The sequence below is a fragment of the Staurois parvus genome, unplaced genomic scaffold (genome assembly GCF_062004578.1).
Source record: "Staurois parvus isolate SC_StPar_1 unplaced genomic scaffold, SC_StPar_1.0 ptg000648l, whole genome shotgun sequence".
NCBI classification, from domain to species: Eukaryota; Metazoa; Chordata; class Amphibia; order Anura; family Ranidae; genus Staurois; species Staurois parvus.
The window spans coordinates 1,915,944-1,940,611 of record NW_028318444.1 but is presented as its reverse complement, the minus strand read 5'-3'; the positions used below and the strand labels follow the sequence as shown (position 1 = coordinate 1,940,611).

At 39.6% G+C, this 24,668-nt stretch overlaps 1 protein-coding gene across 1 annotated transcript in view; it reads right to left on the bottom strand.

The window, feature by feature from the left end:
* Nucleotides 1-24,668, bottom strand: part of PDLIM4 (PDZ and LIM domain 4) — a 242,311-nt gene that overhangs the window by 25,194 nt on the left and 192,449 nt on the right. Inside the window, exons 4-5 of the mRNA XM_089694062.1 lie at nt 22,199-22,395; nt 11,735-11,892 (exon numbers count right to left, since the gene is read on the bottom strand). Coding sequence (XP_089550188.1) covers nt 11,735-11,892; nt 22,199-22,395 — 355 coding nt within the window. The remainder of the gene's footprint in view (nt 1-11,734; nt 11,893-22,198; nt 22,396-24,668) is intronic.

Here is a 24,668-nt window from a genome sequence, read left to right as displayed (position 1 = left end):
GTGCAAAAGTGTATTTGCTTTGGAAGAATAAATCCCCTCTAACGTTGGGTGTCCTACATGTGTGGATATTGCTGCGTTTTATACAACTATTAGAATAGTTTTTCACATTTTAGAATGGGGTGCCTTTTTAAAATTATGGACAGTCTTAAGGCACCCCATTCTAAAATGAGTTGCCTCAAGACTGTCCATAATTTTAAAGGGTGCCTGGGGACTGTCCATAATTTTAAAGGGTGCCTTGACTGAAAAAAAGGCTGAGAAACACTGATCTATGTACACACTTTTTTCTGAGAAATTGCAGAAGTTACTACTCTGTTGCATTTTTGTTTTGACTAGCCATAGAGTAGTTTACTGAAATCTTTTTTCTGTATTCGGATTGGTGTTTTATGCAAACCGCCTGAAATATGCAATGTTATCATTTATTAATTAAGGCCTGATCAATAACAAAGAAGTTGAATTTTGCATCACACACCTAAGCATCTGACTTGCATTGTTCCCCAAGTACTTTGAACTGTATGTGTGTATGGAGGAGGGCTGGCCTAAATTGAGATTCCTAACATATACCAATAGTGCTCAGTATCAGCTACTGTTCTATTCACATATGTCTCCTATGGTTTATTGAGCAGCTGTGCTTATAGCCTTCACAAGCAGCAAGACCTCATTTTTGGTTACCAGCACCGAAGAAGTTTGTCAATTACAACCTCCTATATTTGAGTACTGGCTCAACCCTTCAAACCTGTTATTCCTAACTATTGATTACTGATCCCTCCTCATACTTAAACACCTGACCTCCAGAAGGTTTTACCCCCTTCATGACCAGGCCATTTTTTACTATGTGACACTATACTATTTAAACTGACATTTGTGCAGTCATGCAAAGCTGTACCCAAACAAAATTTATACAATTATTTTTCACACAAATAGAGTTTTTTTTGGGTGGTATTTGATAACCTCTGGGTTTTTGTATTGTATAAATGAAAAAAGATCGCCAATTTTGAAATCTTTTACATTCTGCTATAAAACATATATCATAAAAAAAAGATATAATCTTTTAGGCCAAAATGTACTCTACTACATGTCTTTGGTAAAAAAAAAATTCCCAATAATTATATATTGACTGGTTGGCGTGAAAGTTATAGCGTCTACAAACTATGGGATATATACTGGAATTTTTTTTTATTCTTATAGTAGTAATGGCAGCGATCAGCAACTTTTAATGGGACTGTGATAGTGCAGCAGGCAATCTGACACTGACACTGGGGGGAACTGACTAACTGCCAATGATATCACCAGCGACATTATTACAGTGATCAGTGCTAATAATATGTACTGCCACTGTATTAATGACACTGGGCAGGAAGGAGTTAACATCTAGGGCGTTCAAGGGGTTAAATGTGTGCCTAACAAGTGTTTATCTGTGTACAGTGTGCTGCTTTTACTGGAGATCTAGTTGTTTTCATTGCCTGCTAAGCAGGGAATGAACAAACAACAAAATCCCTGTCACTGAAAAAAGCTCTGTGTTGTTTATATTCACAGAGTTTTCTTCAGTGAATATCAGAGCCGATTATTGGGTGCTGAAGGTCAGTCATTAGCCCGGAGATCGGCATGTGCTGTGAGGAATCACAGCAGAGCCGGGCCGCGCATGTGTCCCCTGCCTGAGTATGTGGATCATGTACTATGTACATGATCCAGTGCAGGGAGGCCGCTCTGCCACCGTATAACTAAATTAAACGGCCGGCAAGTGGTGAAAGTTTCATTAAACCCAAATCATCAAAAACTGTCATTTCACTCTATATTATATTGTGTTCATACTCACTCATCGACTACAGCAATTGTTTCCTATAGACTGCAATAATCCTGGTTGATCCTGCTGTTCACTGTCCCTCCCTCCTTGTCTTTGTCCCTGCTGCATCCTGCGGTTGTGTAGACCATCCTTTGACTTCTACTTGGCATGCTCCAATTTCAGTTCTAAGCTGTTCATTCGCTCATTTTTCTTATCTATGCAGCCCATGTGACTATACTGTCACCTGTGAGCGTATTGCTAAACACTATGAGGGCGCCATATAAGATGGTGACTGATGTAGGCTTCACCTCCCTGTTAATCCTAGCACATGTGCACCATAGACACAGACGGTTGGGGCATGACACAGCCTCTGATTGGCAGAACCTTCTCCAGATCTCTATATTGTGAACAAAGTGAAAGTTATTGTCAATCAACTTAAACTCCAACTACGCCATGTAATTGCAAAAAAAAATAAATAAACATTGCTTTGAAATATAGATTTGTAATAAGCTTTCAAACACTTTGTTGCTATTAATTATTTATTTAAATTCTCTATTCTGAAAGACTTTTTATGTGATCAGCACAGCACCAATTATTGCTGTGCAGACACAGATTCATATATTCCCTGAGGATAGGAAAGACCTGGGAAACATCATGTGACTGCCAAACAGCAAGAATAAAATAAAGTATTGTATTAAATTAAATACAGTGGCATGATCTCTATACCTATATAGAAGGGATAATGGCAGTTAAACATTGTATGTTTAGTATCACTTTAAGATGCAATAATGAATATTGGACTGCTTTTTATTAAAAAATAGAAAAAGCTCCAGACTCCAAGGCCAAATATTAGATCTATAAGCAGATATGGCAATGAAATTAAACTGAAGCTTTTAGTTACTTTTTCAATCTGGATAATTATGGGGCTGTCAAATAGTAAATAAATGTGTCTATCTTGTGCTCCATGGTACTAGGCTTGATAACAGATCCCCTTGTTAAACTTTACATGCTATACTTTTCTAGATTGACATTATGGAAACATTTCATGGACATTTAATAAAGAAGTCTGATTCATGGGTGCAGTTTGAGTCAACAGTGTAGTTATTTTGAAGTACACTATTAGTAAAAAATATTTATCAGTCAATCCAACAAGGTATTAAAAAAATTATGTATAGTTCTTTTTTATTTCTATTTTGTGTAGGTGATATCATTTAGTCTCTGGAAATTATCCTGCCAAACACCTCACAATTTTGTGCCTTTTTTTTTTTGCATAAAAGCTGTCTGCTGTAAAGAATAGTCTATTTACCCGTTTAGAGTACAGGCAGTCGAGTTTTGAACATTTGACTTTTGTACGGCTCATTCTTATAAACGGAGGCAGAGTGACGTCACTTGTGCTCCATGCTGGTCCCTGGAACCAACAGAGGGCTATTTTGCTACTCACCACATGCTGCTACCTACTGTTCGACAGACTTGTCAGCAATCCTACATCACTGCATGGCCAGAAGTGGCCAGAACTTGTGGAATTGGCGAGATACGGCTTAATATAACAATACCGGATAGGTTTTTTGGCACCTGAGCTGGAAGAGCTTGTGCATTGCAGGCACTCTCTGAGGCCATTACTCTGTGCCCACTACTCTGAACAGGGGCACAGACAGCAAAGCAAACACTACAGGGACGTTATCCTTCACCATGCTATCCAAAACTTAAAAATAATTTTTTGGCTTGAGTTACACTTAAAAAATGTACCTGTTCCAACTTATATACAAATTCAACTTAAAGTGGAGCTCCACCCAAAAGTTCCACTTTAAGCCCCCCCTTAATGATTGGCACCTTTGGGGAGCAGGTACCTAAATTTGACAGGTATCCGCTCCCTCTTCCACTGCGATCACCTAAGGCGATCGGAAGAGGAAGTTGTTCTCACCCCTTCCTCCCCAGGACCATTCACAAAGCGCAGTGGGCACTCAAGCTGTCACAGCCGGGTGCCCACACTGAAGATGCCATGGTGAGGACACCATGGGATCGAGGGACAGGTAAGTGTCTGTATTTTAAAAGTCAGCAGCTACAGTTTTTGTAGCTGCTGACTTTTTTTTTTTAACTGGAACTCTGCTTTAAGGAAAAACCTACAGAACCTGGGTTGTTCATAACCCAGGGACTGCCTGTAGGTATATACATTCAAAAACATGGAATAAACACTGGCAAGTGCTTAGTTAGAAGTGAGTGTAATGGGATTACCCACTTGTTGACAAGAACATCATTTACAGCACACTAATTTCAATGTATGATTAGTGAACTAAATGTCAACCGTAACTAAATAGCAAGCCAGTAAGGGATTACAATAAAGTGTGCATGTGACCTTAAAGTGTATGTTAACTCTTACCTTGTAAAGCAACCCATACCCATTCAATTTAAAATAGAAATTAAAGACAAAAAGTTTATGTGTTTGTGTGTGTGATCACATAATCTCTGTTCTCAGCTTGGAGAGGTTGGGGTGGAGAAACAACATTACACTGATCTTCCCACTGAATGGCTGTGCAGAGGGGCATGTCAGCACAAGTCTTGGCCATTGGAGGAAAGGAAGACTGTTGACCCAGCACAGCCAGAAAACTAGTGTGGTCAGTTTCAAATATTAAAGCAGGTCGAATGGCAGCATCACGGTGTATTTTGCACAAAGGAAGCAATACAAAGAGAACGGGATTCTTTTTACCACAAATGCATGGTACAGCAGGCACATATCAGGAATATGAAATTTTGGGGTAACATATTGTTTAATGTTAACTAAAGACATCCCCTAGATTGTAAGCTCTAACAAGCAGGGCCCTCTGTTTCCTCTTGTACCAAATTGTATTGTAACTGTAATGTCTATCTTCATTTTGTAAAGCGCTGCACAAACTGTTGGCGCTATATAAATCCTGTATAATAATAATAATTTGAGAGTGCCTTCTGCCTCAAAGAACTGTGCCAGGATGTCCTCATGCATTTTAATTTCAAGAAATGGGGGGGCACCGATGAAGGGGCACAGTCTCTGATGGGGGTGCTGCATTGCGTGAGTGCTGCATTGATGGAGTGCGAAGAAGTAGTTAAACACAGCAGTTGAACTAAAGCAGGAGAACTCAAGCAGCAGGAAGATACAACAACAGCAAGAAACTCTACTGCATGCTGGACAGACTGCAAGCAAACACCCTGGGAAACATCACTTACAAGTCTGAGTCCCACTCCGTGTACCTTTTAATATGTCCGCTCTACTCCTCCTTTTCATATTACTTTCCTGCGTTCCCAAAATCTCACTTCTTTATCCCTCTGCTCCACCCCAAAACTTGTACATCTCACCCTCACTGCTACCATCTCCCTACTACTGCTCTCATTACCTCCTGCTGATACTTCACTCTCCTGCTGACCCAAACACCAGGACTGGAAGTCATGTGTGCTCCTGTACATCCCACTCCCATGATACTTTCCTCACACTTCTTCTTCTCCTAACCTCTGGGGATATCTCCCCAAACCCTGGTCCTCCACTATTTCACCCCCACACCAGGCATCCTCTTTCTTCCAGGAATAGCCGCAATCCCCTCAATTTAATATCGGTCCCCGTGCTCCCAAAAACCACCCTCCCTTTTTCATGTGCACTCTGGAAAGCCTGCTCTGTCTGTAATAAGCTCACCTCTGTCCATGACCTTTTTGTCTCCCGCTCCCTTAACCTACTAGTAATTACAGAAACCTGGCTCCAAGCAGCAGATTCTGCTTCCCCCACAGCACTTTCCTATGGAGGCCTCATCTGGACCCACTCACCCAGACCCAGTGGTCGGGAAGGTGGTGGGGTTGGTTTGCTTCCCCAGTGAGCACCTTTCAAGTCCTCCCTAACCCTCCCTCTCTATCCTTCTCTTCTTTCGAGACTCACTGCATCTGGCTGTTTTCTCCCATTTCTCTGAGGATTGCAGTAATCTAACGGCCTCCTGGACCAGTGTCACGCTTTCTTGATGATTGCTCCGCCTGGCTACCATACTTTCTCTCCTCTGAACTACCCACTATCATTCTCTGAGATTTTAACATCCCTATTAATGTCAACAACACGGCTACATCCCAACTCTTCAACATAATCTCATCTTTTGCACTAGCACAGTGTATACAGGCCTCCACTCACTCTGATGGGAATACATTAGACCATGTTTTCTCCCATCTTTGCACTCCCTACAACCTCACAAACTCCCCCTTTCCTCTCTCTGATCACAATCTCATCACCTTCACAGTCTCCTCGTCTTCAAACACCTATCCCTCAAAGCGGCAAACAATTACCCGCAGAAACCTTCACAACTTGAACCCTGCTCCTTTCCACTCTGCAACTGACCTATTCTATGACAGAATCTCTCCCCTGTCCTGCCCTGACCTGGCCACTGCTGTCTATAACAGTTCGCTTTCGTCCGCATTAGACTCGCTTGCTCCTCCAACAACATGAAGCATCAGGCCATGACCGTTACAGCCTTGGCAGACTGACCACACCAGAGATCTTAAACGACATAGTCGTGCACTGGAGCGATTGTGGCGTAAAACCAAATCCCACCAAGCATTCACCCGATATGAATCTGCTTTCTTAACATACTATTCCTCCCTTCATGCTGCCAAACAAGCCTACTTTGTCACTCTTATTAATACCTTCTCATCCAGTCCCCGTTGTCTCTTCTCTACTTTTAACTCTCTACTTTCTCCACCTCCACATCCACCCAGTACCTCACTCACTGCTCACAAGATTGCAAATCATTTCAAAAACAGACATCCATCCCACTTAGCATACCTTATACTAAACCTCCCTCAACACTTTCCTCTTATGACCTCGCTACTAACGAAGAGGTCACTAAGGTTTTCTCAGAAGCCCGTCTCACTACCTGCCCCCTGGATCCTGTCCCCTCACAACTACTACGGTCACCTTCTTCTTCCATCCTATGCTCCCTCACTCACATCTTCAATCTTTCCCTCTCTGCCTTCCCCTCCCCTCTAAAGAATGTGCACATCACTCCCATACTTAAAAATCCCTCCCTGGATCCCACCAACATGAACAACTTAAGACCCATAAACTCCTAGAACGCTTAGTCTACAATCACCTGAGCTCCCACCTCACCAACAACAACCTTCTTGACCCTTTACAGTCTGGCTTTCGCTCTCTACACTCCACTGAAACTGCCCTACTAAAACTCACTAATGATCTACTAACTGCTAAAACCAATGACCACTACTCCATACTCTTAATATTTGACCTCTCCGCGGCTTTTGATACGGTTGACCATCCCCTCCTCCTCAAAAAACTCCACTCTTTTGGCTTCAGAGACTCTGCTCTCTCCTGGTTCTCCTCCTACCTATCGCAGCGCTCCTTCAGTGTTGCCTATAACGCTGCCTCCTCCTCTTCACTCCCTCTTTCTGTAGGGGTCCCTCAAGGTTCTGTCCTTGGACCCCTTCTCTTCTCCATCTACACCTCCTCCCTTGGTCACTTGATAAACTCCCACGGCTTTAAGTACTATCTCTATGCTGATGACACACAAATCTATCTTTCTACCCCTCACCTCACCCCTTCAGTCTCCTCTCGCATTACTAACCTACTAAGCGACATATCGGCATGGATGTCACTCCACTTCCTCAAACTCAATCTTTCCAAAACTGAGCTCTTAGTATTCCCTCCAGCCCGTGCCCCCTCCCCTGACTTCTCCATCAAGATCAATAACACAATCATCAGTCCCTCCCCTCATGCCAGGGTACTAGGTGTAATCCTAGACTCCCATCTGTCCTTTCACCCCCAAATCCAATCACTGTCCAAATCTTGTAGACTTCACCTCCGCAACATCTCCAAGATACGACCGTTCCTAATCTCGGAAACCACTAAGCAACTTATTCACTCCCTTGTTATATCTCGCCTTGACTATTGTAACTCCCTCCTCATTGGCCTACCTCATCACAGGCTATCCCCTCTTCAGTCTATCATAAATGTTGCTGCCAGACTCATCCACCTTACTAACCGTTCTGTATCTGCCACCCCTTTCTGCCAATCCCTCCACTGGCTTCCCGTTGCCCAACGGATAAAATTCAAAACACTAACAATAACGTATAAAGCCATTTATAACTCTGCCCCAAATTACATCACTGATCTTGTCTCTAAATATCACCCAAACTATTCTCTCCGCTCCTTGCAAGACCTCCTACTCTTTAGCTCCCTTGTCTCCTCCCATGCTCGTCTCCAGGACTTCTCCAGAGCTTTCCCCATCCTCTGGAACTCTCTACCCCAATTTATCAGACTATCGCCTACTCTGCTCACTTTTAGGCGATCTCTGAAAACCTATCTCTTCAGGGAAGCATATCCTGCCCTCAGCTAATACTGGAATCTTCTACTCTTTCAACCAGTCCATCCCCCACAGTTACTACCTTTTGTACCACTAGCCCCTCCCTCCTAGATTGTAAGCTCCAAGGAGCAGGGCCCTCAAATCCCTCTTGTATTGAACTGTATTGTTACTGTATTGTCTCCCGTTATATTGTAAAGCACTGAGCAAACTGTTGGCGCTATATAAATCCTGTATAATAACAATAATAATAAAGAAATAAAAACTAAAAATCTGCAAATGGTAAAAGCACAAAGCCGAAAAACGTATAACAAATGCAAGTTTGAAAAAAACAATATAGTCATTTTAGTGACCCAAAGCAGAAAAATGACAGGAACTTTGTAGGACATTTTGAGAAGTTGACATATCTGACCTTTGCCTTTGTTTTGTCTCTAAGAACACAAAGTGATATAAAGGTCATGTAAGCAGCTAATGAGATAATGTCTGGACATGAACAAGCTTCCAATCTATTGCTGCGCTGTACATAGAGTTAAAGGGATGAAGGAAGCTGTAGAAACATCCCACGCATTTTTTGTCAATTGTTCTGAAGGAACATGGGCTGCATGACAGTGGTGACTACCCTATGGTAACACTAAGCCATGTTCTCATAATGCTTTGGTCAGATCAGTGTCAGGGTGTCGCACTGGATACTGGCAGATAGCTTGCAGAAGTATTGTTGTTGGCAAGGAAGTTATTATCATTATACATAATAGTTACAGAAAGCTATGCACTACTTCCTGTGTTATCAGATTAGTGCCAATATTTGTTCAGTCCCACAAAGAAATTAACTAACAAGAAACGACTGCCATTCTATGAAGCAGCTAAAATAGGAGTATGTGCGAATATTACATCTTTTGATAAAAATATATGTCATCCTTAAAGGAGACGCTCATGTTTTACAAAACATGATAAATGCACATCTTTTTGCAGGTAGAAAAAAAAGTGCATTTATTATTTTATTATACCGCAGTCTGTAAGGTATTGCACCTGCGTCCAGCAGATCACTGGTGCAATGCCAGGATCCTGCAGACACTTGTTATGCAGTCTGCCAATACCTCGTATGGGCAGGCAGTTACTGAATGGCAGAAAGAATCAATGGACTATGAGAGCGCTGACCAGTGCCCTTGCAGTTCATTGAGAGCTACAAGCTGGCTGACAGTACTTGCAGGTATTCATTCACAAGAAATTATGAATGAATGACACAGCCATGTGGGCGGAGCCCCGCACAGCTGCGCTGTTTTTATATTGTGACAGCGGGTGTGGGGAGAAGATCCACTGTCACAGGGAGGGAGGATCGGTGGGGGAGAGGAGGCAGGAGCTGGAACATGTTACATCTTCCACCCTAAATATGGGTGGAACATGTAACATGTTCCAAAGGTGTACTTAATCTTTGATAATTAAAAACTCAGCAAATCCTGAAAACTGTTAATTATCTCACTTGTATATTGTAATAATACAACCCACGATCAACCTTTAAAGCCATGACATAATAGGTCCAAACTTTTTAATGAAAAGACTACCTTGTTTTGAAATCTATTGTTCTTATTGACTCTTAGACAGCCCATAGATTATGCAATTTTCTTTCCATCCACCATAGGTGGTAGGAAAGAAAATTGCTTGATTCCCCCATCAACACAGTCAGCATTGATGGGGGGAATCCCTCCTGCAGTGTTATTGTCTTCTTCAGGCAGGAAACTTTTCCCAGCTGGCAGAACACAATGATTACTGCTAGGGGCTATAGCCACAGGCAGTAATCACATGTACGTAAAAAATCTGGCAGGCTGGTTAGTACAACCAGCCTACCCTTAGATGGATTGAGTCTCACCTGGTCCCTGCCTTATTGTTGCTGCATTGTTGCATACAATAGCTAAGCTACTATTCTGTCTTCTACATGGGCAGGTCAGGGATGTTATGAAATAATAGAATATATCAGAAATTTTTGATACACATACTGCTGTTGTATCATTTTACATTTGGGAGAATATCATAATTTTATTTAAAGTGTATATACTGTATTGCCAAATATTTGTTTGGATAAATTTAGGAAAAGTTAAAACCCCGGTCATGTTTTAGGCTCCATGCACATGGGGCGTTTTGATAACGCTGGTAACGTTAGCTGTTTAAAGTCACGTTAAAAACTTGAGTTTTTCAGCTTTTTTTAGCATCTTTGCATTAGAGTTTAGCTGTTTTTTGCTGCGATTAGTGGCGTTTTCCCATGTCTTTCTGCGTCTACGTTTTTTAGCGTTTTTTTTAACCATAAAAAATTGGGGTTTTTTAGTCAAAAAAAGTCCAAAAATGCCGTTTTGCAGCGTTGTCAGTCACTACAATAATTGCCCTCAGCATTAGTGTCAGTCACTACAATAATACCCCCCAGCATTGGTGTCCGTCACTGTAATAAAACCCTCAGCATTAGTGTCAGTCACTGCAATATTAAACCCCAGCATTAGTGTCAGTCATAGCCATATTAACTCCCAGCATTTGTGTAATATGCAGCAATAATATATCCCAACATTGGTGCTAATGGCCACAGTAATAACCACAAACATTCGTACCAGTGACTGCAATAAAAAAAAAACAGCATTGGTACTAGTCACTTCAGTAATAACTCACAGCATTGGTGCCAGTGACTGCAAAAGTAGCCCCCAGCATTGGTGTCCGTGACCGCAATAATACCCTCAGTATTGGTGTCCCTGACCGCAATAACAACCCCCAGTATCGGTGTCAGTGACCGCAATAATAACCCCCAGCATTTGTGATAGTGACCACAGTAATAACACCCAACATTGGTCAAGGACCAAAATAATAACCCTTAGCATTGGCAAGAGTGACTGGAATAATAGCCCCCAACACTGGTGTCAGTGATCGCAACAATAACCCCCCCCCACCAATGGTGGTCAGTGATAGTGCCATTTCAACCCCCTCTCATTAGTGGTTATTGGCAATGCTGTTGAATCCCCCCACCCTCCCCATAACAGCCTCTCTGTTTTGGTTGTCGGTGACAGTGTAGTTTACAATACCTCACACTGGTGATCAGCGGTGGTTTTTACTGGATGACACACTTTTGCACTGCTCTCTCCCTGATGGCACTCGGCTAGGGCAATACCTCTACTGTCAGGTGATCACTTGGCCTGACATCACTGGCTTCATTTCAGTGCAAGGCCCAGGAATGGAGAGAGCTTCCAGCACCTGACATCTCACTGCTTCTCTTAAAAGTGCCTAACAAGTGGTGGGCCGCACAAGAAGAGACAGTGGGCCACATGTGGGCCACGTGTTGGGCATCAGGGCTACAAAGAATGTGAAAGTGATTATACTTCACACTACAACCAGATTCCAGATGTCAATAAGTTAGAGAAGGTTAGAAGACAACAGAAAAGTCTGTTGCAGAAAAAAGGATCCATTGTCTGTATCCCATACACCAGTGGAACTAAACAAGGAACTTTCCACATGGATCACAACACACAGCTTGTTTTTATGTGGATGCCCTCCCACAGGATACCTGCTCCGTGTTCCTCTTCACTCTTTATGCTCTATACTACACACACTTTGATACTGTAAGAGATTAGGTTACATTTTTTAGAACCATAGATCTTTTTCCTACCATTCTCCCCAGCCTCCAACATGTCTTGCAAGTATTTGAATGAACCAGACTGCTTGGGCTGTGACACAGGCACCTCGTAATCTTGAAGCATTTTGTACACATCTGACTCAACATCTATTCCATTTCTGCTCCTTGGGACGTTCTTTAGCGGGTCAACACTGTCAGGTAGAAAGTAAAAATTAGCCTTGATTTATTTATCACTATTTTGTTAAAATATGTCTGACTCTGCTACTATTTACATTGAGGTGGTCCCACTTATTTTGCTGAATTGTCTACACAAAAACATTTAATAAGCAAATCAAAAGAAAAAAAATGTCTTTGCAATGGCAGCAGCAAGTGTGTAGTTCATGAAACTGAAGCTCATGGTTCTCACAACTATCATCCCTGGAAACATTAGTTATAAGATGATTTGTACTTTCTAGACCAGGGATGTCAAACTGGTGGCCTTCATGCCTACAAGTCCCATCATGCCTCTGCCTTTAGGAGTCATGCTTGTAACTGTCAGTCTTGCAATGCCTCATGGGACTTGTAGTTTGGCAACAGCTGGAGGGCTACCAATTTCACGCCCGTGTTCTAGACTCTTTCAAAAACTGAAATATCAGCTGAAATGTTTTATTCATGAAAACAATGTTTCTCTAACACAGCTTTCTAGAGGCTAGAGACTCCTTATGATGGAACTAATTCTTTATTGGATCATTTCTGTAACAAAGTATGAACTGTTTTTAACAAAACTCATATTCACACTCCATTTTGAGGTACAAAATAAGATTAGATTGCTAGTTTTGGCTGGGCATACACTATACAATTTTCTTACAATTATCTGTCCAATTTCCTTTAGATTTACCTTCAACTATGTAGTACAAGGACCTGCCTAATTGGATACTGTTGAAAGTGTTGTTTAGGTTTGAGCCTATATTATATGGTTTTTGGTAAATCTAAAGCAAAATTCTCAAGAAAATTGTATAATGTATGGCCAGCCTTAAAGATCATGTATGATTAATGATATCCTATATTTGTTTATACCAATAGTACAGTGGCTGATGAGTTTACATCAACTCAAATGCTGGTCAAATATACAGTACAAGGCAACTTTAGGTAATACCAATAATTCATTGTAATGTGAAGCTTTCAGGACCCAAGTTCCAAAAAGTACCTTGCCTTACTATGATTTATATTGAAACCACTGCCAACCAATTGTCATGCAGCTCACTGATAGTGTATTGGAAGCCTATGGTGTTGACTTACTAAAGGCAAATAGGCCATTTACTTTGCATGCACAGTTGCTCTCTGCAAAGGTATTTTCCCCAGAGAATGAGGTGAAGCTTTGATGGCTTCCATCATCTGATCATGTGCAAGCAAAAATGCTTTTTTTGGTACTATTTTTCTTGTAGGTAATTGGGTGTTCTTTGCAAAGTGAAGATTCATCATATTCCCTAAGCATTAAGAAAAATTCCCATGCAAAATGTAACTTCACTTGCAAACTGAACTGTTCATTTTGCCTTTGCCCCTATGTTTTGAAACCCGCTTTGTGTAACATCATCTAGCTCTGCTTTCTACATCCAATCACATTCAAAGATTCATGCAGATTTGAATCAGATTGGTAGCTGTGATAAACTTCATACAGCTAACATTTTTAAAGTCAGGTTTTCTATGAGAGACGCAGCAAGGCCTCTTGCACACGGTACTGATGTTTAAGCATCTGCTTTTTTGGACATATTTTCAGTTGTTTGCTTTGTGTATTTATGTACTTATTTGTACATATATGCGAGTTCGCACATTTGCGTGCACAATATATTCTTAAGGAAAATTCAACATCTATGCTCATAAGTGCATATTTGCACACATTTGCGCATAATTGCGCGCATTTGCACACATGCGGCATAAATTACTGACCAAAGATGCAGATTTTCCTATTTTTATTTTTACTGAGGAATATGCGCAGCTTTTTTACGTGCCTGTGTTCAAAGGCACATTTTAAATAATGGTTGCATTTTACCATAGTAGAAAAAAAAACAAAAAACGCTGTACTGTGCACTTTCAAGCTGCAGTGTGCAAGAGGCCTAAGTGTGTTTGGGAATAGTTCTCCTGTATCCCAAGCAGGGGTTCGCAGAACACCAGATATGTGACAAACCTGAGGAAGATAGACTGCTGCACTACAGCAATGTCTGGATGAAAAGAAATAAATGAAGTAACAATCAGGTAGGTGGTGCATGCATGCATCTCAATGTTTAATTGTAATGTTTGTCTAGAATGTACCTAAAGTCACATTTATTACATTAAGAATTATTAAATCAGTGACTCAAAAAAATTAATTAGTATCCTCAAAATATTTTTTCTTACTGTGCATGTATCATGGACAGCTGGACACTGGATGCTTTAGACCTTTGCTATAGAGTCTGCCCATTAGTAGCTTGATTACATTCTATCAAACATACATTTGGAAAAATAATAAAGCAACTGATCAACACAGCACAGCTAAAGTCTGCACCATCCAATGGTCAGCAGGAGGGAACATGTTCGTCTAAAGCAGTGTTTCTCAACTCCAGTCCTCATGGACCCCCAACAGGTCATGTTTTCAGGATTTCCATCATTTTGCACAGGTGATTTGATCAGTTTCACTGCCTTAGTAATTTCCACAGCTGTTTCATCTGAGGGAAATCCTGAAAACATGACCTGTTGGGGGGTCCATGAGGACTGGAGTTGAGAAACACTGGTCTAAAGGGATGTATTCTTTCAATCAGGCTCATCCTTCCTCATCACTTACACTCTCTTCTCTCGGTGCATCTGAATGGAAGGATAAAATGGTAGATAATGCTGTTGAGTTATTGAATGAGATGATGTTCTGCCGACTTCCATGATCCAATCATGTGCAAGCAAATCTGCTATTTTTTATTTTTCATGCATGTGATTGATATTGTATACAAAGTGAATCTTCACTGCATTCACTAAGCTATGGGGAATATTCCCTTACAAAGTTCAACTTCCCTTGCAAAGTGAATAGCTAATTTGCTTTTAGTTATTCAACCCACTGAGAGAACAGAACGAATTGTAGGCACAGGCATAAAACTACAAAATTGACAAAAGTATAGAAAAAATGGTCACAAAAACTTGATAACCTATATATAAAGTGAACCAAAACAAAAATATACCATTTGATTTTTATGGAACAAGGAAATATTTTATTTACCCTCTCTGTTCAAGACACTTAGAATAGTTCCAGCATATAGGGATATGTTTCCTAGCATTCATAGTTGCTATAATTATATATCATATTCTAATAATTGCTTTTACTATTTGAGCTTTCCCAATGCATTCACCCATCAGGTTGTTTTTGAAGCTAAATAACTAGAGATTGAAACCAGAATAGGTAAATCTAAATTCTCTGCGCAACATTTTAATACTGGAATATCTAGAACGTCTCAGTTTGATCATACATCCAAACAGGTGGGCATATTAATATATATCTTTTCCACATCCGCTGACATCTGCCTGCATCCAGTCCAATTCTCTATGACAAAAACAAATGGATAGGGATCTGTTATTATTCCAGCACTCAGTCTTTTTAGGTATGAGCCTATCAGCATGGCACATCTTGACTTGGCAATACGTGCCCATTCTGCCTTGCAAAAACACTCCAAATCTGTCAGATTACGAGGGCATTTCCTGTGCACAACCCTCTTCAGATCACCCCACAGATTTTCGATTGGATTCAGGTCTGGGCTCTGGCTGGTCCATTCCAAAACTTTATTCTTCTTCTGGTGAAGCCATTCCAACTATACCAGGACACTAGGCAGGAGTGCCCCTTGTCACCCCTCCTTTTCACCCTGGCCTTAGAACCACTGGCGGCCGCAATTAGACAGTCTCCAGATATAGTGGGTTTTTGTAGAAAGCTGGTGGAGGACAAAGAAGCCCTAGGGGCAGACAATACCATTCTGTTTTTGGGGGATACCTCCTCATTGACAGCAACCATGTCACTTATCTTAGTATGTGGCTCCTTCTCTGGGTTCACAATCGGACATTGGGACAAGTCAGTCCTGATGCTGCTTGACCTGTTACCTGGTGACTTGCCTCCCACGGCAAGTCTAAGTTCTGTAATCTCCTCCTTCAAAATACTTAGGTGTATAAATAATGAACCTCGATTGGCCCAGTTAAGACAGGCAGGAAGATCCTGGTCTAAATTACCTTTGAAAGTCATTGGTAAAGCCAATTTAATAGTGATATGGATGCCACAATTATTATACTTATTACACAGTTGCCCGGTATTTGATACATTATTTCGGGAGCTAATCTGAAAATGAGGGTACCCTAGAATAAAACTTACCACACTTCAACTCCCAAAAGAAGGTAGGGGTCTGGCAGTCCCTAATGTCGAATTGCATTACCTGGCCTTCTAACTTCAACATATCTATGGGTGGCAAACTATTAATATGATGGATCCCATTCAATGTATCATATTGTCCCAATTTTCTGAGGTTCCCTTAGTGGAACTCTTAGTGTTGGGTTCAACGTAAGTTTACATCATTTTATGTTTCAATGTGTGTGGGAATCTGTTAGGGATCAAACATCTCATAAAGGATATAAACAGTTTTTGCCAATTTGGAATAATCCTAGCCTTCCTGAGCTAGCTAAACTCAAAAGTTTTGACACTTGGCAGCAAGCAGGTATTACTCACTTGCACCAATTATATAAAATTGATGTTCTTCTACCTTTTGACATTTTAGTGGAGAAATATCAATTATTGCATACAATGTTTTTTTGATATCTTCAGCTCCACCGAGCTCTGCCTTGTCAGACTACTTCAATGAACTTGAAATACAATCTCTCAAGTGTACATAATATGGCGGTGTCCTGTATTGAAAAAGGCTTAATCGAGGATCTGTACTCTGCTTTGCATACATCCTTCAGTGCACAGATACACTTGAAGTGTAGTAATAGTAATAGGTGCTAGGACTCTGTAGCTGCTGACTTTTAATAAACACACACTTACCTGTCCCGGAGTCCAGCGATGTTCTCACCTGCGCGGTCCCATCTCCTCTTCTTTCCTCCATGGCATCGGCATCGCAACTGTGGGCACCAGGCTGTGACAACTTGAGGCTTCACAGCCTGATAACCACTGCTCATGCGCAAGTCGTGCTGCGCTTCCTAACTGGTCCGACAGTCTCCTGGGACCAGTGAAAATTCCCAGGAGATTGCGGGAGGGAGGAGGGGGCAGACCTTCTGGCTCATGTCTCCGCGGTGAACAGAGCCAGAAGTGGGAGCAGGTACCTGTCAAAACCAGGTACCCGCTTCCCCTTCCCCCCCAAAAGGTGCCACATATGGCAGTGGAGGGGGGAGGAGGCAAACAAGTGGAGCTTCCACTTTTGAGTGCAAGTCTGCTTTAACGCAGCTATTTATACTGCACAGGGTTCACTACACACCACAACCCTACCTATGGGGTAGATCTGACTCACCTAACTGCTCATGTTGCAAAGTAAACACAGGGTTTCCAATCCACATGCTTTGGCGTTGTCCTAAACTTAATCATTACCATCATGTGATGGTCTTGTCTATGTTTAACGGTATTTTGTTTTTGCAAACGGAAAAAAATCTTGCAATAAAACATTACCTGATTTAAAAAACAAAATGCAACTTTGTGGAAGAGGATTGTGCATGCACTGTATTAAAAAGGTCAGTCTGATTATGGAAAATGTACACTGTGCAAGGGTAAACCTGAGCAGCTTTTACAGCCAGAAGTCAGCAGCTAAATCTCTGCTAAATCTGTGCTTGGGGGGGCGAGTTTACTGAAACTTCCATTACCCTTACTGATGCTCTGTATTTAATTTCAGAAAACATATACACAATTTAAATGCACACAGTATATGCAAAACTGATTTATATGCAAAAGGATTTGTAAATCTGTTCAAATGTAATGTAATCTACACACATCTGTCACACTGCTAAACAGGAAGATCAAGCTGCAAGTTTGGCATTACTGCTTTCTGGATCACCTCTTTGTCCATTAGGCAGAAGTGATAATACTGATTTGTTGTCTAATGAGCAGACTGGAGACAGAGTGGTGATACAGGGATCTAAAAAGCTAACTAGGGAACAAAGGTGCCACCTGACTGGCTATGGTGCGTGGCAGGGTTTGCAAATCAAAAGACTGGCTGAACAGAATTATAAATCCATTTGTAGGTAAAATATTAAACATACATGTATTTTAACTTTGTATGTAGCCTGGAATTCTGCTGCAATAAGTCTAAATGGAAGGTGTAATTACATTTCAAATATATTCATATGGTAACATGCATACATTTCTAATTGCTTTACACTTCAGTTCCACAATACATTTCTGTGCATATATGTAAAGAAAAGTTAGCACAATGTACAATGTAGAGATGTCCAGGAACAGGCATATAAAATGGCAATTCTGTAGGTTTTTTCACAGCAGGCACAATGGATCAAGTTGTGCTGTATGTATTAGCATTATATAACTGTATAAAGCTTAAATAATTTCTGGAATGTTTACATGGTTTAGGTATGTCATATACCATGTCTACTATACTGTGTTTGCTAACATTGCAGATGTTACAGACATCACTGACAATCAGTCCATAAGGAAGGGGTTAAGAGATAAGTGGTTATTTTGTGCAAAAGTACTCATAATTGTTCGGAAACATTTTTCAACATGCTTGAAAAATCTCAGGGGGTTTCTTTGCCATAAATGTGTTTACTAAACTAGAAAATAATTTATTTTATATACTTTTGCATTTAAACCATGATATAAGATAAGAAATATCTGAGCCATTGAATGAATGTGCAGTGCTTATGGTAGATGATAAAACAAATAAGCTTGAACAATTCTTTAGCATTAGCCAAAAATGAGATTTTGATTAAATCAAAGGATGGGTATGTAGATATGATGTAAAGCATCAATACTGGTGGTGGAGCAGCTCCTGCTGTTATGCATGCTGACAATTTTGTTTTAGGTGACACCATTCAGTGGCAGAAAGTGACAACAATTTCAGCTGTGTCTCTTTACGATAGAAACTGGAAATAGCTCAAAAAAATGTCAAATAAATGTGTCTCTTGTTTTTCCTAGTCTATTTTTTAATTCTTTTTTACAATAAAAAACAGGTACATCTGTTGACCACAGGAGTACCAGTGGCAAAAGATAAAATAGTATAATGCTAAGGATACAAAATATTACAAGAGTCTTATATAAATTCCCATTTATACCTTCTGCTTTATAACACCCTAACTGAATATCGCATGCTGAACTGGTAGCCTCTATCTGTATTGTTTTTACAGTGTCTTTAGGATTAGAAATGGCCACAAATACAACCCTTGGCAAAAAGTATGGAAACCCCACTCTTGGAAAATGTTCATTCAATTGTTTAATTGTGCAGAAAAAAATATAGTCACAGACATGCCTCAAAACAATTTTATTTAACATTCCAACCTTCTGGCTTTAAGAAACACTTAAAAAAATAAAAAAGAAAGAAAACTGTAGTCAATTGCAACTGTTTTTGCACATCAAGCAGAGGAAAAAAATATATAATCACTCAATTCTGAGGAAAATATTATGGAATCACCATGTACTTTGCAGTTCTAAAACATCTGCATCAGATTACATCTGCTAATTAGTCTGCAGTTAAAAATAAAGTGCACACCTTGGTGAGCTGTTGCACCAAGCTGATTGACATGAATCATGGCTCCAACACTAGAGATGTCAGTTGAAACAAAGGAAATTATTATAAAACTTCTTCAAGAAAGTAAATCATCACGGAATGTTGCAAAAGATGTTGGTTGTTTCCAGTCAGCTGTGTCTAAAATCTGGACTAAGCACAAATCAAATGGGAAGGTTATAAAAGGGAAGCTTACTGATAGGCCAAGGAAGACAGCAAAGTGTCAAGATAGAAAACTTAAAGCAAGATGCCTCAAACACAGAAAATGAACAACAAAACAAATGAGGAACAAATGGGCAGAAACTGGAGTCAATGTCTGTAACTGAACTATAAGACATCATTAACACCTAAACAGAAAATAACAAGGTTACAGTGGGTTAAAAAAGCAATCATGGACTGTGGATGACTGGATGAAAGTGATATTCAGTGATGAATCACGAATCTGCATTGGGCAGGGTGATGATGCTGGAACTTTTGTTTGGTGCCGTTCCAATAAAATATATAAGGATGAAGAAAACATGCAGATTTCCACAATCATTGATGATGTGGGGTTGCATGTCAGGTAAAGGTATGGAGGAGATGACAGTCATTAAATCTTCAATAAATGCACAAATGCATATTAAGATTTTGGACACTTTTCTTATTGCATCAATTGAAACGATGTTTAGTGAAGATGGCATCATTTTTCAGGATGATAATGCACCTTGCCATAGGGAAAAAGCCATGAAAACTTTCCTTCAAGAAAGACATTTAGGGGTTTGTTTACTAAAGCTGAAGAGTGCAAAATCAGACTCCCTTCTGCATAGAAACCAATCAGCTTCTAACCTCAGCTTGTTCAATGAAGCTTTGGCAATGAAACCTGGAAGCTGATTGGTTTCTATGCAGAAGGGAGTCTGACTTCGCACTCTCCAGCTTTAGTAAATAAACCCCGTAGCCTCCTTGGCGGTATTCCCGAGTGTAGCTCGGGGTAACATTTCAGTACCACAAACGGTAACCCCGAGCTACACTCGGGAATACCATGCGGCACTGCTCCGGCATTTGTTCTTCACTTACCTTACCCTGCGCTCCTGCGATGTGTCCCCTGCAGCGTCCCTGGCCATCTCCTCCGGCCGATGCCGGCATCCGGCTTCTGTGTCCTGTCCCTGTGACGTCGGGACGTACGGGCGCCGCTGGCGGCGGGAAATTTAAAAATTTTAAAAAATGTCTTTTTTTTTTTTTTTACATTTTACATAGTAAAACATTGCTGTCTCAACCAATTTCACATACATATTGTCCCGAGTGCTTTGCCCTGTGCCCTGCCTGCATTTTGTCTGTTCTTTCTGCCTGGAAACTGAGAAATGGCTATGGCGTCCAAAAAGTGTCCCTTTAGGTCAAAAGCGGTTTAGATCAGCTAGGAGAACAGCGATAGTAAATCAGAACCACTTGCAGAATTGAGTGATAATGATTTGTGGGGAAAATCGTCATCAGACACTGAAAACGATTTTGCGACTTTGCTCAGCAATGTGCTAACTTGGCGCTATATTTCAAATTTCAGTGTTTTTGGTTTGATTATATTATTGAATTAAATGTATTATTATTATATTATTATTTTTTTTGATTATTTATTAAATTATAATTTATGATTACGTGTTTCAAATTTTATCCTACCCGGGATGTTTACTAGACTCTTGTTCGGACAGATTTCAGTGAGTTATTCCTAAGAATTACAGGCCTAAAATAAAAAAAATACATATTTCCATGCAAAATAATGGTACCGCTTTCAGCACCAAAAATCGGAAAGAATCATACTGCCAAGGAGGTTAATGTCAATGGCATGGCCTGCAAATAGTTCGGATCTCAATCCAATTGAAAATCTATGGTGGAAATTAAAGAAAAGAGTCCATGACAAGGCTCCAAGCTGATCTGGCAACTGCAATAAGAGAAAGTTGGAGCCAGACTGATGAAGAATACTGTTTGTTGATATTTAAATCCATGCCTCAGAGAATTCAAGTTGTTATAAAGGCTAGAGGTGGTACAACAAAGTACTAGTGGTGTACTGTATTGTTTTTTTCATGATTCCATAATATTTTCCTCAGAATTTAGTGATTCCATATTTCTTTCCTCTGCTTGATCTGCAAAAACAGTTGCAACTGACTACAGTTTTCTGTCTTTTTTTTTTCTTTTTTAAGTGTTTTTTAAAGCCAGAAGGTTGGAAAGTTAAATGAAAATAGTTTCGAGGCATGTCTGTGATTAGTTTTTTTTCTACATAATAAAGCAGTTGAATTAACATTTTCCAAGAGTGGTGATTCCACACTTTTTGCCAGAGGTTGTAGAAAGGGGTCCTTTAACTGCTGTATTCATTTCCAAATAGGCAGCAGGAGTGTCCAAATTGGCTTTTTACACTTGTATATTTTGTGCTACAGAAACGCTGTCACCATTTAAAATGCAGAACAAATTTATATTGATAGCTGTGTATGGAATGCAAGTACAAATTAGATTTTGTAAACCATATTTGAACATATTATTATATAAACGTAGTACTTCCCCCGAATAAAATGTATACATACATTTGATTCAGAGCAGCTGTGCAGGAGTGTAGGTTTCCATTTAATCCAAGCAATCTTTACATGTACAATGGACACTATTTCTTATTAAACTGTTTTTTTCATAACCCTCCAGAGGAAGATATGTGGCCAGTACTGGTACAGACTCCGTGGTCAACTCTGACTTTGTAGGAACATCTCACAAAAAGAGCATCATCTTTGTTGGCCTTACAAAATCATAAAAATCCAGTTAAAAATGAATACATTGTACTTACTTGGGAGGTGAAGAAATACCGATTCTGCCCATGTGTGAAGAAAGATGAGAGTCTATGCCATTATTGTTGTCATTTAAATAAAGCCTGGATGGATTGTTGTACTGGGCATTGGGCATTGGTCGAACATCACTTGGGCTGCTCCGTGGGGAAAATGAACTGGGTCGTCTGTTATTGGTACTTTCTGATGGAAAAATGTCCTAAAATAGAACATATAACATAAACAATAAATAATGTTTAATCCAATTTTCTAATAAACATAAAAGAGATATTAAAATACAATCTAGAACATGATGTTATGTATTATCAGTTTATTAACAACATTAAAGTATATTGAAAGCAAAACTTTAGTTTTTTTTAATTTTAGATTGAGTAGTGAAAGGACGTAACTATTTGGCAGATTTCCTTTTACTTCCTGCCCCAGAGAAACAAAAAGAGGCAAAAGGAAATCCATGCAATTTGAAGGAAATCCAGTCTTAGATACCCACAAATGTCCCCATTGAAAAACCTCCCCTCTAATTCTGTTCTGGTTGCAACTCAATCTTGATTTTCACTCTCTTTCAGCCCTGGTAAAAATGGTTACTAGGACATATACAAAGGATATATTTCTCAGTGGAGGCACAGACAAAAATACACATTTTAAAGGGTTGCTAACCCTTTCCCACTCTATCCAAAACAAAATAAAAGTCTTGGCTTTAAGTTTACCTCATTATTTATTGCCATTTACTTAATCCATACACAGAAAAAGATGCTTTTCTTATAAGAAATCAACCTGAGAGATATAATGTCATATGCACACTGGAGATGGATGCTATATAAAATGTGAACCAACTTCATAGAAATTTTATCTGATATCTCTCTATTCTCTGTTTTCAGTGTTAAGTAAGAAAAAGGTGCTGCATTTACAATATGTAATGTCTGAGCTGCATTATCGGTCAAACCATTTTAATGCTGATATGCTTATGTGGATCTTTTAAGGAGCAGATTGATGGCTAATGAACAACAAAAAATTCTGCTGGTCATTAGCTTATATATAGCATATATATTTTCCAAAAATATTTCTCTTCTTCTTTATTGGTCATAGTCTGTAGACATTACACAAGACAATGAAAGACAATGCTTACATACACATGTTTGAGTGCCATATCATTAAAGTGTTGCTGCAGCAACACTTTGCTTTACTGTAACTTTGTGTACTTCATTTTCCGGCTCAATGCACTGTTTAGGTCCCATGTGTCAATGATTGATGCAGAATTTGATGAAATCTGCTCATTCTCACACTTTTGCATACATAGGTTTCCTCTAACCTAACAGTTAAATTAACTCCAAAATAGCAAACACATGTACGTAATAGGGTCTTAATGGTCTAATCTAATGCTACCCAGTGTTCAAAGTATTATGACACCACATGTTGCTCTTATGATGCTACATACTATGAAGCATATGCTCAGACTATAATGATACTGATCAAGATAAAAGTAAAGTAAAACACCCCAAGTCTAGCAATGGTTACATTAAAAAGTATATTACCTATGAGTTAAACTGAAGGGCCAGTCAATCAAGAAAAATTTATCGAAGCAACAAAGTAATGGGAAGTGCAGGTCAGTATTTCTAAATGTAAAATATTGCTAAATGTAAAAGAATGTTTTTATAGAATATTATATTTTTGGATATAGCCAGAACTACAAAAGAAAATAATTTAAAGGTGCGCAATACATAAGAATGGTAATTTTTTGCTCAGCTTTAAAGAAAAGGAAAAAGAAAAGTCAGTCTTAATGGACCACTTCTGCTATCAGTCTTCTCAGTTTTCTATGTTTCTACAAAAAACAAGGTACTTCTTGTAACATTCCCATTTTTTACTCATAATATGAATAAAAAGTTTACTTCATTTATGTAATGGGTTCTTTAGCTTCAGAATGTTCTGTTTATTGGTTTTTCCCTGTCTCATGTTACTGCTGACTACAGAAGACCTAAAAAACATTCACTCTACAATAATGGAACAGGATATATCAGAGCCTGTTGAAAGTTACCATAGCCCACATCCTAGCCTGGTATAGTAAATCAAATTTTAAGGTCATAAATAAAGTTATGAGAAACATAAGTCTTGAATATTCACATGCCTAGCTTGGCTTTCTGAGTACAACAAGCAGAACATTAATAAAGACCACTCAGGAAGGGCTGCCCCTTCACTGGAAAGAAATATGTAAGGGTGACATTTCTTCCAGATGCCTTTTAATACTGGCTCCTCTGTGTCACTTTGTAAATGTCAAAGTGTCACTTTGAAAAGACATACATAGTTTGTCCTAAATGAATGAAACCCTGTGCAAGGGAAGCCATTTAAAAAGAACAAAACATATTGAAAAACACAATCACATCAAGTTACTTGTCTTTAGATATTAAAGGTATGGTTCTATAAAAAGTGAAGATCAAATTAAGCTTTGGAGTAAAGCTGTCACACATTTGGACAATTTAT